The following is a 20,534-nucleotide window of genomic DNA, read 5'->3' on the forward strand; positions in this document are numbered from 1 at the left end:
AGCCTACTGTTATCAAGCAACATTAAGAATGAAAATAATTAGCCTCTTCATAATTGTATTTTAATATCAGAACACACCTGTGATTTAGAAAACTCCACTACATTGTAGCTGACATTATTTAAAAGTGCTAAAGAGTAGACTCCTAATCCTGCATCTTTTGTTCTCCAAATCTGATCAAGAAGTTGGGCAAGTTCCAGAACTCTGCCTGCTGTATCCACGGCTATTAACACATTTCCATCACCTCGCAACGTCTCCAAGACATTGGCTGGAGTGGGATGGGAGGGGAGAAATAAAAATAAATAAATAAAATAAAGTAGCTGCACATTGAACCACAATTAGAAGAGAAGAAAGATTTTTATTTTCTCTACCAAACATCAACTATAATCAGAGGAAAACTAAACTCAAAGATTAACTGACAATAAGCAGCACTGAAAAAATCTCAGCTTCAAAGAGATATTGATGCACAATTCCCATTTTGGGAGCTGTGCCCCTCTTATAGAGCTTTCAAAGGCTCAGCCTTAATATTTAATAGTAATTTCTTTTTTAAAATCCATTTTAATGATTTTTTTTAAATGAAGCACAAAGAACTATTGAAATTTACTTCCTTATCTCACAGGAACAGATCAGCTCAGGCTACATCAAAACATCAAGTCTTTGAATCAATTTTAGCAAGCATGATTCAATCACTTTTTATCTGAAAGTATGTTTATTCACAGGATCACTAGTGTTAGAAAAAAATAAAAATAAATCAGAAAATTAAAAGAAAATTAAAGATTCTCAATTTTCATGTATATTACATTTGTTATAGAAGTTTATAACTCAATTGAAAAACAGATATTTTCCATTACTACTGCTTTAACATACTTAACAGTTGTTCATCTCTTTGCTTCCGTCTGGGTTGTACATACGTAGCATTAAAGGAATCTGTGATAAGCAGCGAAGGCCTGCTCAACATTTCCAGAGAACATCCATTTAAATGGCTGAAGAAAAAGAAGTTAGGCCACACAAGTTCAGTTTTTGTATTGCTAACGAACGACAAACGACAAAAAAAGTCATAAGATAGTTCTCAATGTGATAGTTTTCAATGTGCAGAACTGGCATTCCCCATTATTTGGCAAATTTTCAATTAGATTCTTACTGTCTTTTAACAACAACAAAAACCTTGAAAAAAACCCTCTATCATAGGAATCAGATGATTTTTTTGAGAGAAAATGTACTAGAACATGGATGATCTGGCTTCATAACCATGTACTTATGCCATGTTTAGAAAGAACAGTTTTTTGTTAGGCCAAAAGCATGGGCACTTCACGCTGCTTTCATTTTCTACATGCCAGGCCTTTCCTTCCCTGAAACCTCTCATCATTCCTTAAATTTAGTTTAAGACAAACCCCAAATAATTTATGTTTTAAATCTGCAAACTTCTTCCACTTTGATTTTATTCTCGTCTCCATTTCTCTCTTTAACACATTTTAATTTAAAACAAAATCTTCCTAAAGCAACACAGAATATAATCTCTTTTCTGCGGGGGGGGGAGGGGAGGAAGGAAGAGAGAAGAGATTTGCTCTTTTCTCTTTTTAAAGGATCTCAAACATTTCCACAATAATCTAAATATAATTATTTCCTCATTTTAATCACCAAGTCACCTATGTACTTTTTTTCATTTTCTAAGAAATCTGTCCCATTTGACTTATTCTTGAATTACTTCTATATGAGACCAGCTGCGAATACTCCTACAAGCAAAAGTTGCCCTGTAATCACATTTTGATCAAAGGAGAAAATGAACACTGCAATTTCCCACAAATATAAATCTAAGATTCAAACCCTCCTTCTCCCCCACATCCCCACCCCTGAAGCCTTTGGTATCTGCATTTTGTACCTAGATTATTATGCAACATTTATGTCTGTCCCGACTCCCAGCGCATCTGCAGTCTTGATTACAAGTTGGACCTTATATTGGCATTCAGGGGCTCATTAGCATGGTTGTTTTTCCCTTGATAAAAGGGACAGTTATTTATCATTGTCTTATTCTTCTTAGAAGATTGCTTCTTTTTATTTTTATTATAAAAGACACTATATTTTTATATTCCTTTTTCAACTGGGAGGAGAGATTTCCCCTCCTCTCCCCAGCTGTAGCACTGGACATTTTCTGTTTCAAAATTTACAATTAAATTGAAAACAGGATTTGAGAACGAGGAAAGAGAGACCTTACTGCTCTGTTGTACATAGCCACCATCAAATCCAGCTATTTGAGTTGAAGTTGGCAATCTTAATATTTCATGCCAGTGCAAGTATTTATCAGGCACTGTTAAATTACATCGCAATACTAACTGAAATTTGGGAAGAAAAAACAAAACAAAAAAAAGGTTTGCTGTGTTGTACATACATCTCCCTCTTGTGGTTGAAGTCAACAGCATAAACAATTTCTTCTTCTCCATCTTTGACAATCTTCCAAATTGTGCCTCCTATCATGTGACCAGCCGGCAGTGGTGTAATAGAAAGACCATGTCCTTTCCCTATAGGAACAATATTGTAACCTCTCAATATTTCAGATATAGCATGCTTATTACAATACATTATCCCAACCACAAGGCAGTCTGAAATAAACCACTAACCCATAGTTACTACTGAGGGAGGTCAGAAGTCATTATTCCCTCCATCCTGACTACTAACAACAGTGTAAGGTTCCAGTATTCCCTGTGATTAGGGATTCTTCCCCATTTGGCCTCCAGAAAATGGAGAGCTGGGAAAGGTACACCAATCTCAGGTTAAGTTTGTTCCAGCTGTGCTGCATTGTCCATGAAAACAGGAGGAAAAGAAACACACAACTGGCAGCACTTTTTGCCGGTTATTCTATGAACATAACATACAAACCACACTGGTGAAATGCAGTCATCTCTGGGGTAGAGAGTAGCTGCATTTAACCATACAGCAATATTACAGAGCTAACAGCAAGTGAACAGCAAGCTTTAAATTAAAGTTTCTAGGAAATTACAGAGGGTGCAAGTAGTTACACAGATTAGAAATCAGCCAGACCATGAGGACACACAGTAATCTCTTATGAAAAATATCAAGAAATGTGTTTCTAGTGTTCCACAGTTAGGTAATAGACCACTTATCTGCATGGAAATACTCTTAGAATTAATGACAACACACAGGTGTGGTCATGCAGCAGTAGAGGGAAAGGTGGAGCATAATTTAGCCTGTAACCAGCACAAACATTCTAATCTTAGAAGTGTCCAGCATGCACTCTCTGAACTCATTTACATTACAAATATGATAAGTCAGGGGGCCCAGTTATAAGACAGTTCAAACTTTACATGTCTTCTCATTGGTTTAGTTAGTGTGCACAGGACTTCACTTTGTCCCAGTAAATGTGTTAATGCCTTAAACTAGTGGCTCTCAACCTTTCCAGACTACTGTACCCCTTTCAGGAGCCTGATTTGTCTTGTGTATCCCCAAGTTTCACCTCAGTTAAAAACTACTTGCTTACAAAATCAGACATAAAAATACAGAAGTGTCACATGTGTCACACTATTACTGAAAAATTGCTCTCTCATTTTTACCATATAATTATAAAATAAATCAATTGGAATATAAATATTGTACTTATAATTCAGTGCATTGGCTATACAGCAGTATAAACAAGCCATTTTTTGAAATTTTAGTTTGTACTGACTTCTCTAACGCTTTTTATGTAGCCTGTTGTAAAATTCGGCAAATATCTAGATGAGCTGATGTGCCTCCTGGAAGACCTCTGCATACCGCCACGGGTAGGCATACCCCTGGTGAGAACCACTGCCTTAGACTACTATAATTTGAGCAGAAATCTCCAACACTCCTGTCCATTTCCTGAAGAACTTGCTTTTCTGTTTTTATTTGTGCTCCTTTTCACTTGGGGAAAATATGTAAGCAACTGTCAATGTTGCCTTCAATTAGCTAGCAACAAGATGTATTTTAGAGATGTGGAAGATATGAGAAAAATAAAGATGAGAAATAAAACATAGGATAGGACAGTCAAATTCAATCCAGCATAACCTTTACTAACTTCAATGGGAGTTGGGCGTTTTTCTGAAATGTAATTATTGGGGAAGATCCTCAGCTGGGGGTGGAGCTATGACAGCTTACACCAATGAGGATCTGTTACTTTGTGCTGCTACTGATCCACTTTTAGTGAGTCAGAGGACCTATGCCACGTACTCTCCTCAAAAAAGCAAACTCCAGTTCAAAATGAAAATGCACAGTAAATCCATTAAAAGACAAGTCATCTTCTGCATCTTTTGCTGTGTTTTTACCTTTCAAGTTCACAATCTGAGAGAACTTGAGCTGCTGTATTTTATCAAAAGCTGCATCTACATCATCCAATGTAAAGAGAGTGAAATCTTCTGTATTGTGGCGAGACTAGCATAAAAAGGAAACAAAGGAAAACATATTAAAAAGCCCGAAAATCATCTTCTATGAAACAGTTTAATAAATTAAATACATGTGAAAATGAGAAATAAAATATACCTGATACAGATCATACATAAACATTTGTCCCATTTTATATACAGGAATGGTTGCATAAATAGCACAATTTAAACCCATTTTTCCAACTGCATAGGGGAGAGCACCAAGATGTAGAGGATCAGGGTGAGAAAGTAGCACTGCATCAACCTGGTGTACATATCTAGGAGGAAAAACGAAATATACGTGAAAAAAATTACTTAAAAAACAAAAAAGACTATTTGTAGTAACATCAAGTGCAAAACGGCCAAGCAGAAAAAAAAATCACTCAGTTTATCCCCAACAGAATGGGAACTTTGAACTAAGGAAAAGTTTTAATAACTGTTATAAAAAATAAAGATTAAGGATAAAATTTTAAGAAGCTCTGAAGTGACTTAGGAGCCTAAGTGCCCAAGTCATTTTTCAAACTGGGACTTAGGATCCCAAGTCACTTAGAGTAAATGTTTCAAAGTGCCTAATTTCCTAATTTGGCAAACTCCAAACTCACAGGAATTGCATTACTACTATTTCAGACAAGTGACAAATAGTAAGATAAGGGATAAGACGGTTACTCACCGTTGTAACTGTTGTTCTTCGAGATGTGTTGCTCCTATCCATTCCAGTTAGGTGTGCGTGCCGCGCGTGCACGGCTCTTCGGAAGATTTTTACCCTAGCAACTCCGGCGGGCCGGCTGGGCGCCCCCTGGAGTGGCGCCGCTATAGCGCTAGATATATACCTCAGCCGACCCGTCCGCTCCTCAGTTCCTTCTTGCCGGCTACTCCGACAGTGGGGAAGGAGGGCGGGTCTGGAATGGATAGGAGCAACACATCTCGAAGAACAACAGTTACAACGGTGAGTAACCGTCTTTTCTTCTTCGAGTGATTGCTCCTATGCATTCCAGTTAGGTGATTCCCAAGCCTTATCTAGGCGGTTGGGTCGGAGTGAGACGTGGCAGAGTGTAAGACTGCTGAGCCGAAGGCTGCATCGTCTCTGGATTGCTGCACCAACGCGTAGTGGGTAGCAAAGGTGTGGACAGAAGACCAGGTGGCCGCTCTACAGATATCCTGGATAGGTACATGGGCCAGAAAGGCGGCAGACGAGGCTTGCGCTCTTGTAGAGAGAGCGGTGAGGCGGCTAGCTGGCACACGAGCAAGCTCATAACATGTCCGGATACAAGATGTTACCCAGGAGGAAATCCTCTGAGAGGAGACCGGCTCGCCTTTCATGCGATCAGCAACCGCTACGAACAGCTGGGGCGAACGCCGGAAGGGCTTCGTCCGCTCTATATAAAAAGCGAGGGCCCTGCGGACGTCAAGGGTGTGAAGCTGTTGTTCACGACTTGAGGCGTGCGGCTTCGGGAAAAAGACCGGAAGGAAAATGTCCTGGTTTAGGTGGAAGGCCGACACCACCTTAGGGAGGAAGGCCGGGTGTGGTCGAAGCTGCACCTTGTCGCCGTGGAAGACAGTATACGGTGGACCAACCGTTAGGGCATGGAGCTCGGAAACTCGTCTCGCTGAAGTTATAGCGACGAGAAAGGCCGTTTTCCATGAGAGATAGAGCAGGGAACACGTGGCCAAGGGCTCGAAAGGGGCTCCCATAAGCTTGGCCAGAACTAGGTTCAAATCCCAGGACGAGGCAGGACGCCGTATCGGCGGGTACAAGTGGTCTAGGCCCTTAAGGAAGCGGGAAACCATCTGGTTAGAAAAGATGGACCGTCCTCCTATGGATGGACGAAAGGCGGACACGGCTGCCAGGTGTACCTTCAAGGAGGAGACCGCGAGTCCTTGTTCCTTAAGGGACCAGAGGTATTCCAGGATCGTAGGAATAGGGACCAGGAAAGGATTAAGGCCTCTCTGATCGCACCAGAGTGCGAAACGCTTCCATTTCGCAAGGTAGGTTGAGCGAGTGGAAGGCTTTCTGCTTTCCATCAGGACTTGCTGCACCGCCGCCGAACAGTCACGCTCCGCGTGGGTCAACCACGCAGGTACCAAGCTGTAAGATGGAGGGACTGTAGGTCCGGGTGGCGGAGCCTGCCGAAGTCCTGCGTTATGAGGTTCGGCCATAACGGAAGGGGAATGGGATCCCGAACAGAGAGCTCGAGCAGCAGGGTGTACCAGTGCTGCCGTGGCCAGGCCGGAGCAACGAGTATGAGGCGGGCCCTGTCCCTCCGAAGCTTGAGTAGCACCCGGTGTACGAGTGGGAACGGAGGGAAGGCATAGAGGAGGTGATCCGTCCAGGAGCAGAGGAATGCGTCCGACAGGGAGCCTCGGGAGCGACCCTGGTAAGAACAAAACTGGTGGCACTTCCTGTTCTCCTTGGAGGCAAACAGGTCTATCTGGGGAAACCCCCACCTTCGGAAAATTGTGCGCACCACATCTGGACGAAGGGACCACTCGTGGGAGAGGAATGACCTGCTGAGATGGTCGGCCAGCGTGTTCTGCACTCCTGGAAGAAAGGACGCTGCCAGGTGAATCGAGTGGGTTACGCAGAAGTCCCACAGGAGCATCGCTTCCGTGCAAAGCAGGGAGGAGCGAGCCCCACCCTGCTTGTTGACATAAAACATCGCCGTCGTGTTGTCCGTGAACACCGCCACACAGCGCCCTTGAAGATGGGCGTGGAAGGTCTGACACGCCAAGCGGATCGCTCGCAGCTCCCTGACGTTGATATGTAGGGAGAGCTCTCGGGGCGACCAGAGACCCTGGGTGTGTAGGTTGCCAAGGTGTGCCCCCCATCCCAACGCCGAGGCATCCGTGGTCAGGGTGACGGATGGGCGAGGAGGGCGGAACGGGATTTCTGCACACATGACCTCTGGGTCCAGCCACCAGCTGAGCGAAGCGAGGATTGGTTTCGTGACCGTGACCACCATGTCCAGGGGGTCGCGGTGCGGATGGTACACCGACGCAAGCCAAATTTGAAACGGGAGAAGGAGCAGCCTCGCGTACGTGGTCACGAACGTGCAGGACGCCATGTGGCCCAGGAGGCGTAGGCAGGACCGAACCGTTGTTGTGGGAAAGGATTGTAGGTCCTGGATGATGGAGACCATCATCTGGTGCCGAGGTCGAGGGAGGCAGGCCCTGGCCAAACTGGAGTCCAGGACCGCTCCGATGAACTCCACCCTTTGTGATGGAGCTAAAGTGGACTTCTCGGCGTTTATCAGAAGGCCCAGGCACTGAAACAGGGCTAGGATCTCAGCCATTTGACTTGCTACCAGCTGTCAGGATGGCCTGCGAACCAGCCAGTCGTCGAGATACGGGTACACGTGCATGCGACGACGGCGGAGGGCTGCGGCAACCACTGCCATGCACTTGGTAAAGACCCTCGGCACGGTGGAAAGGCCGAAGTGTAGCACCGCAAACTGGTAGTGCGCGTTGTTGACTACGAACCGCAGGTAGCGTCGATGGGGAGGGTAAATCGCGATACGGAAGTACGCGTCCTTCATATCGAGGGCGGCAAACCAGTCTCCCGGATCCAGGGAGGGAATGATGGTCCCCAGGGTTACCATGCGAAACTTGAGCTTGAGCAGCTATCTGTTGAGCTCTCGGAGGTCTAGTATAGGTCGGAGACCTCCCTTCGCCTTGGGGATTAGGAAATATCGGGAATAAAATCCCCTGCCTCACATGTCGTTCGGCACCTCCTCTATGGCACCCAGACTCAACAGAGACTCGACCTCTTGCAAGAGGAATTGCTCATGAGAGGGGTCCCTGAAGAGGGACGGGGAGGATGGGTGGGAGGGAGGGGGCGAAACAAACTGAAGGCGGTAACCATACTCGACTGTACGAAGTACCCAGTTGTCCGTTATTTGGGACCACGCCGGGAGGAAGTGGGAAAGACGGTTGCAAAATAACGGGGAAGGATCCGGTAAATAGCCTGATGGGCCGTCCTCGGGCGTCCCATCAAAATGCCTGCTTAGGCCCTTGGGGGCTTTGGAGGGCACCTGGGACTGGTTACGCCGGTTGCCCGATGGTCTACGGCGGTTTAGGCGACCTCTGCGCCCATTATCAGGCCGTGCCCTGGCCTGATTAAAGGGCCGGTACGGCTGCTGCCGGAACGACCTCCGATGGGTAGCCGGTGTGTGCATACCCAGGGTGCGGATGGTGATTCTACCATCTTTGAGGGTCTGAATCCTCGAGTCCGTTTTCTCGGAAAAGAGACCCTTAGTGTCAAAAGGGAGGTCTTGCAGGGTGTACTGGACCTCTGGCGGCAAGGTGGAGGACTGCAACCAGGAGATTCGTCTCATGGTCACTCCCGAGGCCAGAGTTCTGGCTCCTGAGTCTGCCGAGTCCAGAGCGGCCTGGAGGGAGGACCGGGAGGCTTTCTTGCCCTCCTCAAGGAGGGCTGAGAATTCCTGTCGGGAGGCTGTTGGGATCAGCTCCATAAATTTGGAAAGGGACACCAAAGTGTCATAGGTGTAGCGACCAAGGAGAGCCAGCTGATTGGCAATCCGGAGCTGGAGACCACCGGCCGAATAGACCTTCCGGCCCAACAGATCCATTCTCCGTGTGTCCTTGGATTTTGGCGCTGGAGCGGGTTGCCCATGTCTCTCCCGGTCATTCACGGACTGCACTACGAGGGAGTCCGGAGTTGGGTGCGTGTAAAGGTACTCGTACCCGCTGGGAGGAACCGAGTACTTGCGTTCCACCCCTCGAGCGGTGGGAGGGACCGACGCCGGCGACTGCCAGATGGTAGTGGCATTTTTCTGGATGGTCCGAATAAAGGGTAGGGCCACCCGCAGCGGGGCCTCAGCTCCAAGCACCCTGGTCACCGGGTCATCATCCTCAGCGACCTCTTCAACGGGGAGGTCAATAGCCTGTGCCACCCGGCGAAGGAGGTCCTGGTGGGCCCGCAAGTCAATCGGTGGGGGGTCCGATGTAGATGCCCCCGCCACCGCCTCATCCGGCAACGAAGACGAGGACAGGCCCTGGACCATGGCTTCTGGAGGTGGTTCTTCCAGGGGGTGGGAAGCCACGGCGGCTACGGGATGCTCTGCCGCTACAGGTGGCGGTGGAGCCTCAACCGGTGGTGATGGAGGAGGCCTGCTGACCGTGGCTTCCGGCACCCTGGGTCGCTGAGGGAAGGGGAGCCCTTGAGCCTCGTGGTAGGCCCAGGGGGCCCAAAAGCCCCACTGCTGCGGTCCGTGGTCTAGCCCTTGGGGGTCAGCCCGGATATCTCCACCGCTGTCCGCCTGAGAGGCGACCGAGGGTTGGCGAGAAGGCCATGGGGGGGCAGAGGCGCTCAGGGACTGCGCCGTCGATGCTGCCGGTCTGTCCCTGGACGGTGCCGGGGATCGGTGCCGGTCGTCACGGTGCCGGGAGTGAGAGCGGGACCATCGACCGTGCCGGTGCCGGGAGGTCGACCGCGATCTCGACCGATGTCGGTGGGAGCGGCTTCGCGAGTCGCGGTGCCGGGAACGGTACCGGGATCCGGACCTCCTTCGGTACCGACGGTTGGGTGACCGGTACCAGGATCGTCTCCGGGAGTGCGACCGGTACCGCGATGCGGAGCGGTACCGGGACTGCGACCGGCGCCGAGACGGGGAGCGGTACCGGGATGGTGATCGGTGCCGGGATCTGGATCGGCGCGAAGGCGACCGTCTCCGGGATCGGGACCGGGACCTGGAACGCCTTCTATCCCGTCTGTCAGGGGAAGGTGGCCTCATCATAGCTGGCTTGCCCACTGACTGCACAGCCCGCACCGGTGGTGCCGGGGGCCGGAGGCTCGGTGCCTCTGTGAGCTCTATGAGCTCTCTCGCCGTCAAGAAAGTCTCGGGCGTCGACGGGAGAGGCAGCTCGACCGCGGTTTGCACCGGGGAGCAGGGCGGTACCGGACTCAACGGCTCTCGCGGCGCCGGAGTCGACGGTACCGTGCCCGGTCTGTGCACCACCACAGTCGGTGCCGGAGGCGGCTGGGTGAGCGGTCCCGGTGCAGGAGGCTTGGAGGCCGTCTGCGCCGTCTTCCACTTCTTCGTCGGAGAGAGGGAACGGTGCCGGGACGCCGGTGCCGGCTGTAGAGTTTTAACAGTCTCGGTGCCGGACCGGCTCGGGACCGCTGGTGCGCTGCGTGCCGAGGAGGACTTTGGAGCCGCTTGGGTCGGCCCTGCAGGGCTAAGTGCCAACTCCATGAGGAGCTGCTTCAATCTCGAGTCTCTCTCCTTCCTTGTCCTCGGCTTGAATGCCGTGCAAATTGGGCACTTAAATGGTCGATGGGACTCTCCGAGGCAGCGCAGGCAGGAGTCGTGAGGGTCACCAATTGGCATGTGCCGCTGGCAAGCTGAACAGGGCTTAAACCCCGGTGTCTTGGGCATTAGCCCGCACCGGTTGTGGAAAAAGAGGGGCTAGCCCCCCTAATTCCCCTTAATACACTAACTAACTAAATTATTTAACTATCTTAACTAACTATATACACTTATACAAGGAGATACACTAGGGTTGTGGAGGTCAATGGAGCACTCCACTGTTCCAACGGCCGTCATGGGCGGTAAGAAGGAACTGAGGAGCGGACGGGCCGGCTGGGGTATATATCTAGCGCTATAGTGGCGCCACTCCAGGGGGCGCCCAGCCGGCCCGCCGGAGTTGCTAGGGTAAAAATCTTCCGAAGAGCCGTGCACGCGCGGCGCGCACACCTAACTGGAATGCATAGGAGCAATCACTCGAAGAATAAAATATTTCCAAATTGAAATAGCTTGAATCCAGTATTCAAACAGATTTAGTATGCAATTTCCCTTAGCTTTTCACAAAACTAGTTTTCCAAAGCTCTTGAAAACTATACACAGTTAATTATTTATGACTGTTTGGTTGGCTCTGGAACATGAAAACTTCTAGCTGTACCATGCCAACCTGACATTTTAATGTAATATTTTCTTTCTCCTCCAGAATGATTATGCTTGTTTAGTGCTTATTTGTATTACAATTATAAATAATAAAATATGACGACTTAATATATTTGCTACTTAATTGAATGGCTAACACTATCAAAAGATTTTAAGAAACATTACATTTATTAATTGTGAAATTAAATTAGTCTAGGACTCAGGGCCCAATTCTACAGCTTTTACTCACTTGAATAATCCCATTTAAAAAACCTGAATAAAGGCTACAGAATCAAGTCCCAAATCTGTAAAAGCCAAATTAAAAAAATATCTATTTAAAGAAAGAGGAAGAGGTCAAATGTAAGTATTTCAAACAACAGTAAGTGACTGGATTGTTTTTAAAAAAGTAAGAAAATGGATTCTTTGACCTACTGGCTAAACATTTTATAAGAACAGACATCTCGAACAACAGACAAGTGAAAAAAATGTATTAGCTGAAATGCTAACAGCATGTATATTGCACATATCTGAGTAGCATGTAGCAGGAAAGCCCTTTTCCTGAAGAGTAACTGTCTGGTTCAAGAAACTTTTCAAAATATTAACGGCCATATTGCAATTATTGTATCATAATATGTAGTTGAAAGATTTTAATGTGTGATGATGCTATGAATAGTGATTAAAATTGGCATTGTGAGGATTTTATGTTCTTTCAGGAACTTCCATATTTAGACCCCCACCTTGTAATCACCGGAAGTACAGGATGACCCCTTTCTGCACATGCAGAGCCATCATTGAATTAAATGGGGTTCAGTGCAAGAGCCCACCTGCTCAGTTTAAAACACAGATTTTTTTTTTCCTGACAGCCCAAACACCCGATAGCAGGTGAGGGTCAAACTGTTTTCTTTCTGGCTTATACATGATCAGCAGTAAGATTCTACTATTTGTATTTAGTTAATTCTGTTGATAATTAAGGCTACGTTTTAGTCATGGGTATTTTTAGTAAAAGTCACTGCCTATGACCTGTCCATGACTTTTACTAAAAATATCTGTGACTAAAACTTGGGAGGGGGGCCATGGGCAGTCCAGGGGGACTGCAGGTTCTGGGGGAAGTGGCTCAGGACCCCTGCTGGTGCTCGGGGGTGAAGTGGGGAGGGTTGGCAGGGCCTCCCTATCCGGTTCCACGTCCCTGCAGCTCCTAGGGAGCGCAAGGGCACAAGCACTGGCTGCCACAGCTCCCATTGGCCAGGAACTGCAGCCAATGCGAGCTGTGGGGGCGGGACCTGTGGGTACAGGCAGCGCAGAGCCAGTTCCCTCACCCCCGACCCCTTGCCACTTGGGAGCTGCAGGGCCATGCCAGTGGGAGCCCCCTACCCTGAGGTAAGCGCCCCCTAAACCCCCAATGCTCTGCCCCTAGTCCTGAGCGCCCTCCCACACACCCAAACTGTTGTTGCTGGCCCAGGGGCTGCCCACTTTGGGTAGCCCCTGAGCCAGACCCAGCCACTGCAGAAGTCATGGAATCCGTGGCCTCCCTGACAGACTCACAGCCTTATTGATAATACATAGGCCAGAATCGAGCCAAGCTAAGTATCTCATAGCTGTATACAATGGATCTGCAGGGCTATTAGATAAAAAAAATCATATTTATGTAATTAATGCAAGCTGATATAACTCAGAATATACACAGAGCAGATCTATTTATTAAGGTTTTAGAAGAGTGATTTTCCCTATCATATATGCAATTTTAAACAGAAAACAAAAATTTTGGATTTTCATTCTACATCATGAGCATAAAATATCATGCTTTAAAACATGCAGTAATGTGTTTTCAGGGCTTTTATTAGAAAAACAAACAAAGGATAAGCAATTACTTACTTCCTTAGAGAATCAATGATATCCATTGAAAAATTCTCATCCCAGCCACAGTCCAATAAAAAACGAAACTCGTCTACCTGCAGCAGATAGCAGAGAGCAGATTCCTCCTGCACCCCTGAGAGCGTAGTCAACTTGATAATGGAGGTCATTTTGCTGTCCAAATGTCTGCTTACCAAAACAACTATTTTAAAAAGAAAAAAAATGTAAACACCTAATACAAAAGAAGTTTGTATTTAGATATTTAGACCAACCGTTATTTTATTATTTGTGTAAACATATGCAAGTCAGTAATAATTTTGTATTATTATTACTAGATAATACCTCGTTATCAATTACCAGAAATTCTACTGACACTGTTATTTGAGCTGCTATATTTTAAATACAAAGACAGAAAATCTCTTATTGTTCTTAAATAGGGATTGTTTTCAGATACTTCCCCAAAACCTAACAAATTTTATGGATGTCATCAAAAATGTTGCAAGTCAATGTATGGCAACTTCCTATTTAAAAGAGATTGTTCATTAAAAGAAAACTGGATGGAGACAGACATACACAAGCTTCCACTGAAGATGAAGAGAAAGGCAGATTGATAAAGAAACAGAAAAAGCCTGAGAAACAGTAGGTCATCTAGCCCAGTTCCCTGCACTCAAGGAAGGACTAAGTAATAACTAGACCATTCCTGACAGATAATTGTCTAATCCAGTGGTTCTCAAACTTCATTTCACTGCGACTCCCTTTTGACAACAAAAATTACTACACAGCCCTGGGCGGGTGGGGGGAGGAGGGGACAGCCAGAGCCCTGACACCCCATGGAGGGAGGCTGTAACTTGATGGTTGTAACTTGAGGGAGGCTGTAACTTGAGGGAGGCTGTAACTTGATGGTTGTAACTTGAGGGAGGCTGTAACTTGAGTCTTGCTGCACAAGGCCCAGCAAGAGAACTAGATAAATTCATGGAGGTTAAGTCCAATAATGGCTATTAGCCAGGATGGGTAAGGAATGGTGTTCTTAGCCTCTGTTTGTCAAAGGGTGGAGATGGATGGCAGGAGAGAGATCACTTGATCATTGCCTGTTAGGTTCACTCCCTCTGGGGCACCTGGCATTGGCCACTGTCGGGAGATAGGATGCTGGGTTGGATGGACCCTTGGTCTGACCCAATATGGCCATTCTTATGTTCTTAAGTCTAACACCAGCCCTGGTGACCCCATTAAAACAGGGTCACAACCCAGTTTGAGAACCACTGGACCTGTTTTTAAAAACTTCAAAAACAAAGATTCCACAACCTCTCTATGCAATTTGTTTCAGTGCTTAACTACCCTGACAGTTACAAAGTTTTTCCTAATGTCCAACCTAAACCACCCCTGCTGCAATTTAAGCCCATTGCTTCTTGTACTATCCTCAAAGTTTAATGAGAACAATTTTTCTCCCTCATTCTTGTAACAAACTTTTATGTCCCCTCTCCCCCCATCTTCTCTTCTCCAAACTAAACAAACCCATTTTTTCAGTCTTTCCTCATAGGTTATGTTTTCTAGACCGTTAATCATTTTTGTTGATCTCTTCTGGACTTTCTCCAGTTTGTCCACATCTTTCCTGAAATGCGGCGCCTGGCACTGGACACAATACTCCAGTTGAGGCCATATCAGCATGGAGTAGAGCGGAAGAATTACTTCTTGTGTCTTGCTTACAACACTCCTGCTAATACAACCCAGAGTGACATCCACTTTTTTTGCAAGTGTTAAATGGTTGATTTATATTTAGTTTGTGATCCACTATAATCTCCAAATCCCTTTCCATAGTACTTCTTCATAAGCAGTCATTTCATATTTTGTATGTGTGTAATTGATTGTTCCTTCCTAAATGGAGTATTTTGCATTTGTCCTTACTGAATTTCACCCTATTTACTTCATACCATTTCTCCAGTTTGTCCAGATCATTTTGAATTTTACAGTAGAACCTCAGATTTATGAACATCTTGGGAGTGGAGGTTGTTCGGAACTCTGAACAAACCATGGTTGTTCTTGCGAAAGTTTACAGTGAACACTGACTTAATACAGCTCTGAAAATTTATTATGCAGAAGAAAAATGCTGCTTTTAACCATCTTAATGTAAATGAATCAAGCACAGGAAGAGTACCTTACTTGCTTTTGGGGGGGAGGGGGGGAGAGATGAGGAGTGCCTCTGCTGCTGCCTGACTGCATACTTCTGGTTCCAAATGAGGGGTGTGGTTGACCGGTCAGTTTGTAACTCTGGTGGTCATAACTCTGAGGTTCTACTGCAATCTTATCCTCCAAAGCACTTGCAACCCCTCCCATCTTGATATCAACCACAAACTTTACAAGTGCACTCTCTATGCCACGATCTAAATCATTTATGGAGATATTGAACAGAACTGGACCCAGGACTGATCCTGCAGGACCCCACTAGATATGCCCTTTGAGCTTCATTGACAACCACTGATGATTACTCTCTGGGAATTGTTTTCCAACCAGTTGTGCAGCCAACTTATAGTAGCTCCAGCTAGGTTATATTTCCCTAGTTTGTTTATGAGAAGGTCATGCGAGACAGTATCAGAAACCTTACTAATGTCAAGATATACCACATCTTACTCTTGAGGAAATTCTGCACCAAAAAATTAAAAATTCTGCATTTTTTAAAATTGGGGAGCACTTGCCACTGGCTGCATGGAGGTGGGATATCACCCTGCAGCACCCCCCCAGACTCAGCAGTGATGCTCCTCCCGACCTTCACACAGCGCAAAGGCTTTGCCTGTCCCACAAACAGCCCAGGGTTCTGCCCCTCCACACCAGATGAACCAAGATAGCAAGGGAGAGGGGCATCCTCTCTCACACATACCCACTGGTCCCCAATCCAGGTGTGGGGCAGGCAGGCAGGCTCAGACACGCAGGACTCAAGTGTGGAGTGGGGGGATCCAGAAGTGGGGTGAGAGAGTTCTATGTGGGACAAGCTGGATGTGGGGGATCAGTAGGGCAGTTCCTAGCCTCTGTTTGCCAGAAGCTGGGAATGGGCAACAGGGGATGCATCGCTTGATTAATACCTGTTCTGTTCATTCCCTCTGAAGCACCTTGGCCAATATTAGAAGACAGGATTCTGGGTTAGATGGACTTTTGGTCTGACCCAGTATGGCCATTCTTATGGTCTGAGTGTGAAAGGGGAGGGAGGTAACTAGATGCACAGGGGCTCATTGTGGGGGTTCCCAGGGCAGGGGGAATGGGCCTCTGCAGAGGGGTCCAGGTGAAGATGGCTGGGGCTCAGCACGGAGGTGTGGGGGAGATGGGAATCAGAAGAGAGTGTGGGAGGTTCAGCGATGGGGTCCAGGTGCTGGGGCAGGAGTCCAGGGGCAGCTGATTGGGTCTCAGTGAGTTGGGGGTCCAGGTACAGAGCTTGTTAGGGTGATCTAGGGAGGAGTTCATTGGGGTGGAGGTTCAAGTGTGGGGGCTCAACAGGGGCTGGTAATCCAGATGCAGGGGGAGGAGCTCGGCCAGGTGGAGGTTCAAGCACAGGGAGGGTAAGGCTCAGCAGGTGTAGGTACGGAGAATCTGGATGCACGGGCGTTGGGTGGACAGGGGAGCAGGTCCCCATACACTGACCCCCCTCCCATGGCTGAAGGAATGATGGGGGCAGGAAGTAGGGATGCGAAGCGTCCTGCAGCCAGGAGAGGTTTCTGACCCAGCCCCAGCCACTACTTGCAAGGGAAGAGGAAGTTATGTCCTCCCCAGCCCAGCCGAGACTAGCAGCTGAGCCTGGCACAGGGTAGGAGCCACCAGCCGGGCATCCCACCCATAGTGATTTACCTGTCCGCTGGCTCCTCCCGGCACCCGAAACGACATGCCCATGCTGCTGGGAAGGGGCCCATGACCACTCTTGTGACTTCCCTTTGCTTCCCCCTCAGAAGTCATATTTCTACAGGGAAGCAATGAAATCTGCAGAGGCCATGAATTCTGCATGCAGTGGTGCAGAATTCCTCCAGGAGTAAACATCTACCCTTTTCCCCCATTCACAAGGCTTGTTACTAAGGCTATTGACTAACTGCAGTTAACTCACGTGATTAACTCAAAAATTAATCACAATTAACCACAGTTTTAATCACATTGTTAAACAATAGACTACCAATTGAAATTTATTTAAAAAATTTGGATGTTTTTCAGATTTTCAAATATATTGATTTCAACTACAACACAGAATACAAAGTGTACAGTGCTCACTTTATATTATTTATTACAAATATTTGCACTGTAAAAATAATAAAAGAAATAGTATGAGGTGAACTGAAAAATACAAGTACTGTCGTGCAATCTCTTTTTTGTGAAAACAAATGTAGAATTTTTTTTGGTTACATAATTGCACTAAAAACCAAAACATTTCAAAACTTTAGAGCCTACAAGTCCACTTGGTGCTACTTTTTGTTCAGCCAATCGCTAAGAAACAAGTTAATCTCCACTGACAGAAGATAATGCTACCAACTTCTTATTTACAATGTCACCAGAAAGTGAGAAGAGGTATTTGCATGTGATTTTTGTAGCCCGCACTGCAAGGTATTTACGTGCCAGATATGCTAAACATTTGTGTGCCCCTTCATGCTTCGGCAACTGTGCCAGAAGATATGCTTCCATGTTGATGATGCTCGTTAACAAAATGCACTCAGAGGGATGAGGTGTGGAACATGCTTACAGAAGTCTTAAAAGAGCAACATTCTGATGTGGAAACTACAGAACCCAAACCACAAAAAACACCCAACCTTTTGCTGGTGGCATTTGACTCAGATAATGAAAATGAACATGTGTCAGTCCCCACTGCTTTGGAAGTTATTGAGCAGAACCTGTTATCATCATGGAAGCATGTCCCCTGGAATGGTGGTTGAAGCATGAAGGGACATATGAATCTTTAGTGCATCTGGCATGTAAATATCTTGCAAGGCCGGCTACAACAGTGCCATAAGAACACCTGTTCTCATTTTCAGGTGACATTGTGAACAGGAAGCGGGTAGCATTATCTCCTGCAAATGTAAACAAACTTGTTTGTCTGAGCAATTGGCTGAACAAGGTATAGGATGGAGTGGACTTGTAGGCTCTAAAGTTCTGCAATGTTTTATTTTTGAGTGCAGTTATTTTTTTGTACATATTTGTAAGTTCAACTTTCATGATAAAGAGATTTCACTACAGTACTTGTATTAGGTGACTCAAAAAATACTATTTCTTGTTTTTATAGTGCAAATATTTGTAATAAAAATAAATATAAAGTGAGCACTGTACACTTTGTATTGTTATAATTGAAAATGTAGAAAACATCCAAAAATATTTAAATAAATGGTATTCTATTTTGTTTAATCACACAATCGCAATTTTTTTTTTTTTTAAACAGGATTTGTTCTTGTCAAATCCATGTTGACTGTTACTTATCACCTTATCATCTAGATTCTGGGTACTGAAGTTAAGCTGACTGGTCTATATTCCCCATTTTTATAGACTGACACTACACATTTGCTCTCTGCCAGTCCTCTGGAATCTCTCCCATCTTCCATGAGTTTTCAAAGATAACTGCTAATGGCTCAGATATTTCTTCAATCAGCTCCTCGAGTATTTCAGGATGTATTTCCTCATGCCCTGCTGACTTGAAGATATCTAACTTGTCTAAGAAATTTTTAATGTGTTCTTGCCCTATTTTAGTCTCAGGTCCTACCTCATTTTCATTGGTGTTCACTATGTTAGATATCCAAAAACTACTGATCTTTTTGGGGGAAAATGAAACAAATAAAATCATTTAGCACTTCTGCCATTTCCACATTTTCTGTTTGTGTCCCCCTCGCTCCCTGCGATTTAGTAATGAACCTACCCTGTCATTGGTCTTCCTCTTGCTTTTAATGTATTTGTACAATGTTTTCTTGTTACCTTTTATGTCTCTAGCTAGTTTAATCTCATTTTGTGCCTTGGTCTAATTGTGTCCTTACCTGTTTTTTAAAAAATATTCATTCTTTTTAATTTGACCTAATTACCATTTTTATAGGACTCTCTTTTGAGTTTCAGATCATTGAAGATTTCCTGGTTAGGCCATGGTGGTCTCTTGCCATAGTTATCTTTCCTATGCAGGACAGTTTGCTCGTACCCTTAATAATGTCTCTTTACAAAACTGCTAACTCTCTCAAACTGTTTTTCCTCTTAGACTTGCTTCCAATGGGATCTTACCTACCAATTCCCTGAGTTTGCTAATGGCTGTCTTCTTGAAATCCATTATCTGTATTATGCTGTTTTCCCTCCTACCATTCCTTAAAATCGTGAACTCACCATAATGGTCACTACAATCATGGCAGTTTTTTAAAATATAACTTTTAAGAAGTACTAATGAAAACACTGAGTCACACTTTGTCCTTCTTTTTCTGAAAATTGGGCATATTTAGTCTGGAGAAAAGGAAACAGAGGGGACCTGAAAACAGTCCCCTGGTAAGTGATGTTATTGAGAGGATTATGCTCAACTGGTCTCCATGTCCACTGAAGGCAGGACAAGAAGTAAAGGGCTTAATCTGCAGCAAGAAAAAAACAGAGTTAGATATTAGAAAAATATTTTCTACCTCTAACAGTAGTTAAGTTCTCTTCCCAGGAAACTTGTACAACACCCATCTTTGGAGGAATTTAAAAACAGGCTGGACACATACCTGTCAGGGATGGTCTAGGTTTACTTGCCATGGGAATAAACTAAAGGACCTCCCAAGGTCCCTTACAGCTACATGTCTAGGATTTTGTGATTGCCAGAAGGCTAGAGATCGCCCCAAAGGAGATCCAATTTTAGTAGGACACACACACACCAGGTGCATGACTCCTCCACTCACTGTCCCCTTCCCCCACTGTGAGACGCGACTCCCACTCCCGCCTCTCTCTGGAGGTGCCCCCCCCCTCGCTCGAGGGTCTCCTGCCCCCAGCTCACCCCCGCTCTCCGGCGCTCCCGGGTAGGAGGGTCCCAATCACAAGACATCCCGGGGACAGGGAAGCGCCTCTCCCCGCTCTCACTGACGAGGGGGGGGGTCGCTTAGAGAAGTCCCCCACCCCGACCAGTCCCCCGGGCCTCATGCGCTGGGACGCGGAGCCTCCTTGCTCGCCAGGGGCCAGTGCGCAGGTCGCTGTATCAGGCTCTGCCCGGGGACATGGGCGAAGCGAGGCACCCCAACACCTACCTCACCACCAGCCCTACGCCGCTGCCCCCAGCCCCCTAAACCCAGTGGGGACAGCACAGGGGGGGACCCCGGCCGCCGCCTCAGTCAGACCCCGTGTCTTCCACAGCCGCCGCCATTTTGAACTGAGAGGGGGAGGCGGGGCCCGGGAGTTTGGCGTAGGAGAAAGCGAAAGGGAATGGACTGTACCATTGGCA

General features: G+C 46.4%; 1 protein-coding gene across 2 annotated transcripts in view; it reads right to left on the reverse strand.

Annotated features, from left to right (window-relative positions):
* CPSF2 (cleavage and polyadenylation specific factor 2) overlaps positions 1 to 20,493 on the reverse strand; it is a 35,282-nt gene extending 14,789 nt beyond the window's left edge. The window contains exons 1-7 of one of the 2 annotated variants that reach the window (XM_045014359.1): positions 20,341 to 20,493; positions 13,160 to 13,340; positions 4,507 to 4,666; positions 4,293 to 4,398; positions 2,384 to 2,513; positions 865 to 980; positions 78 to 265 (exon numbers count right to left, since the gene is read on the reverse strand). In XM_045014359.1, coding sequence (XP_044870294.1) covers positions 78 to 265; positions 865 to 980; positions 2,384 to 2,513; positions 4,293 to 4,398; positions 4,507 to 4,666; positions 13,160 to 13,308 — 849 coding nt within the window. In that variant the 5' untranslated portion in view covers positions 13,309 to 13,340; positions 20,341 to 20,493. Of the gene's footprint in view, positions 1 to 77; positions 266 to 864; positions 981 to 2,383; positions 2,514 to 4,292; positions 4,399 to 4,506; positions 4,667 to 13,159; positions 13,341 to 20,340 lie in introns of those variants that run through there. The other variant, XM_045014361.1, reaches the window with a different exon arrangement.
* Positions 20,494 to 20,534: the final 41 nt, after the last annotated feature.

This window comes from Mauremys mutica, chromosome 4 (genome assembly GCF_020497125.1).
Source record: "Mauremys mutica isolate MM-2020 ecotype Southern chromosome 4, ASM2049712v1, whole genome shotgun sequence".
Taxonomy (NCBI): Eukaryota; Metazoa; Chordata; order Testudines; family Geoemydidae; genus Mauremys; species Mauremys mutica.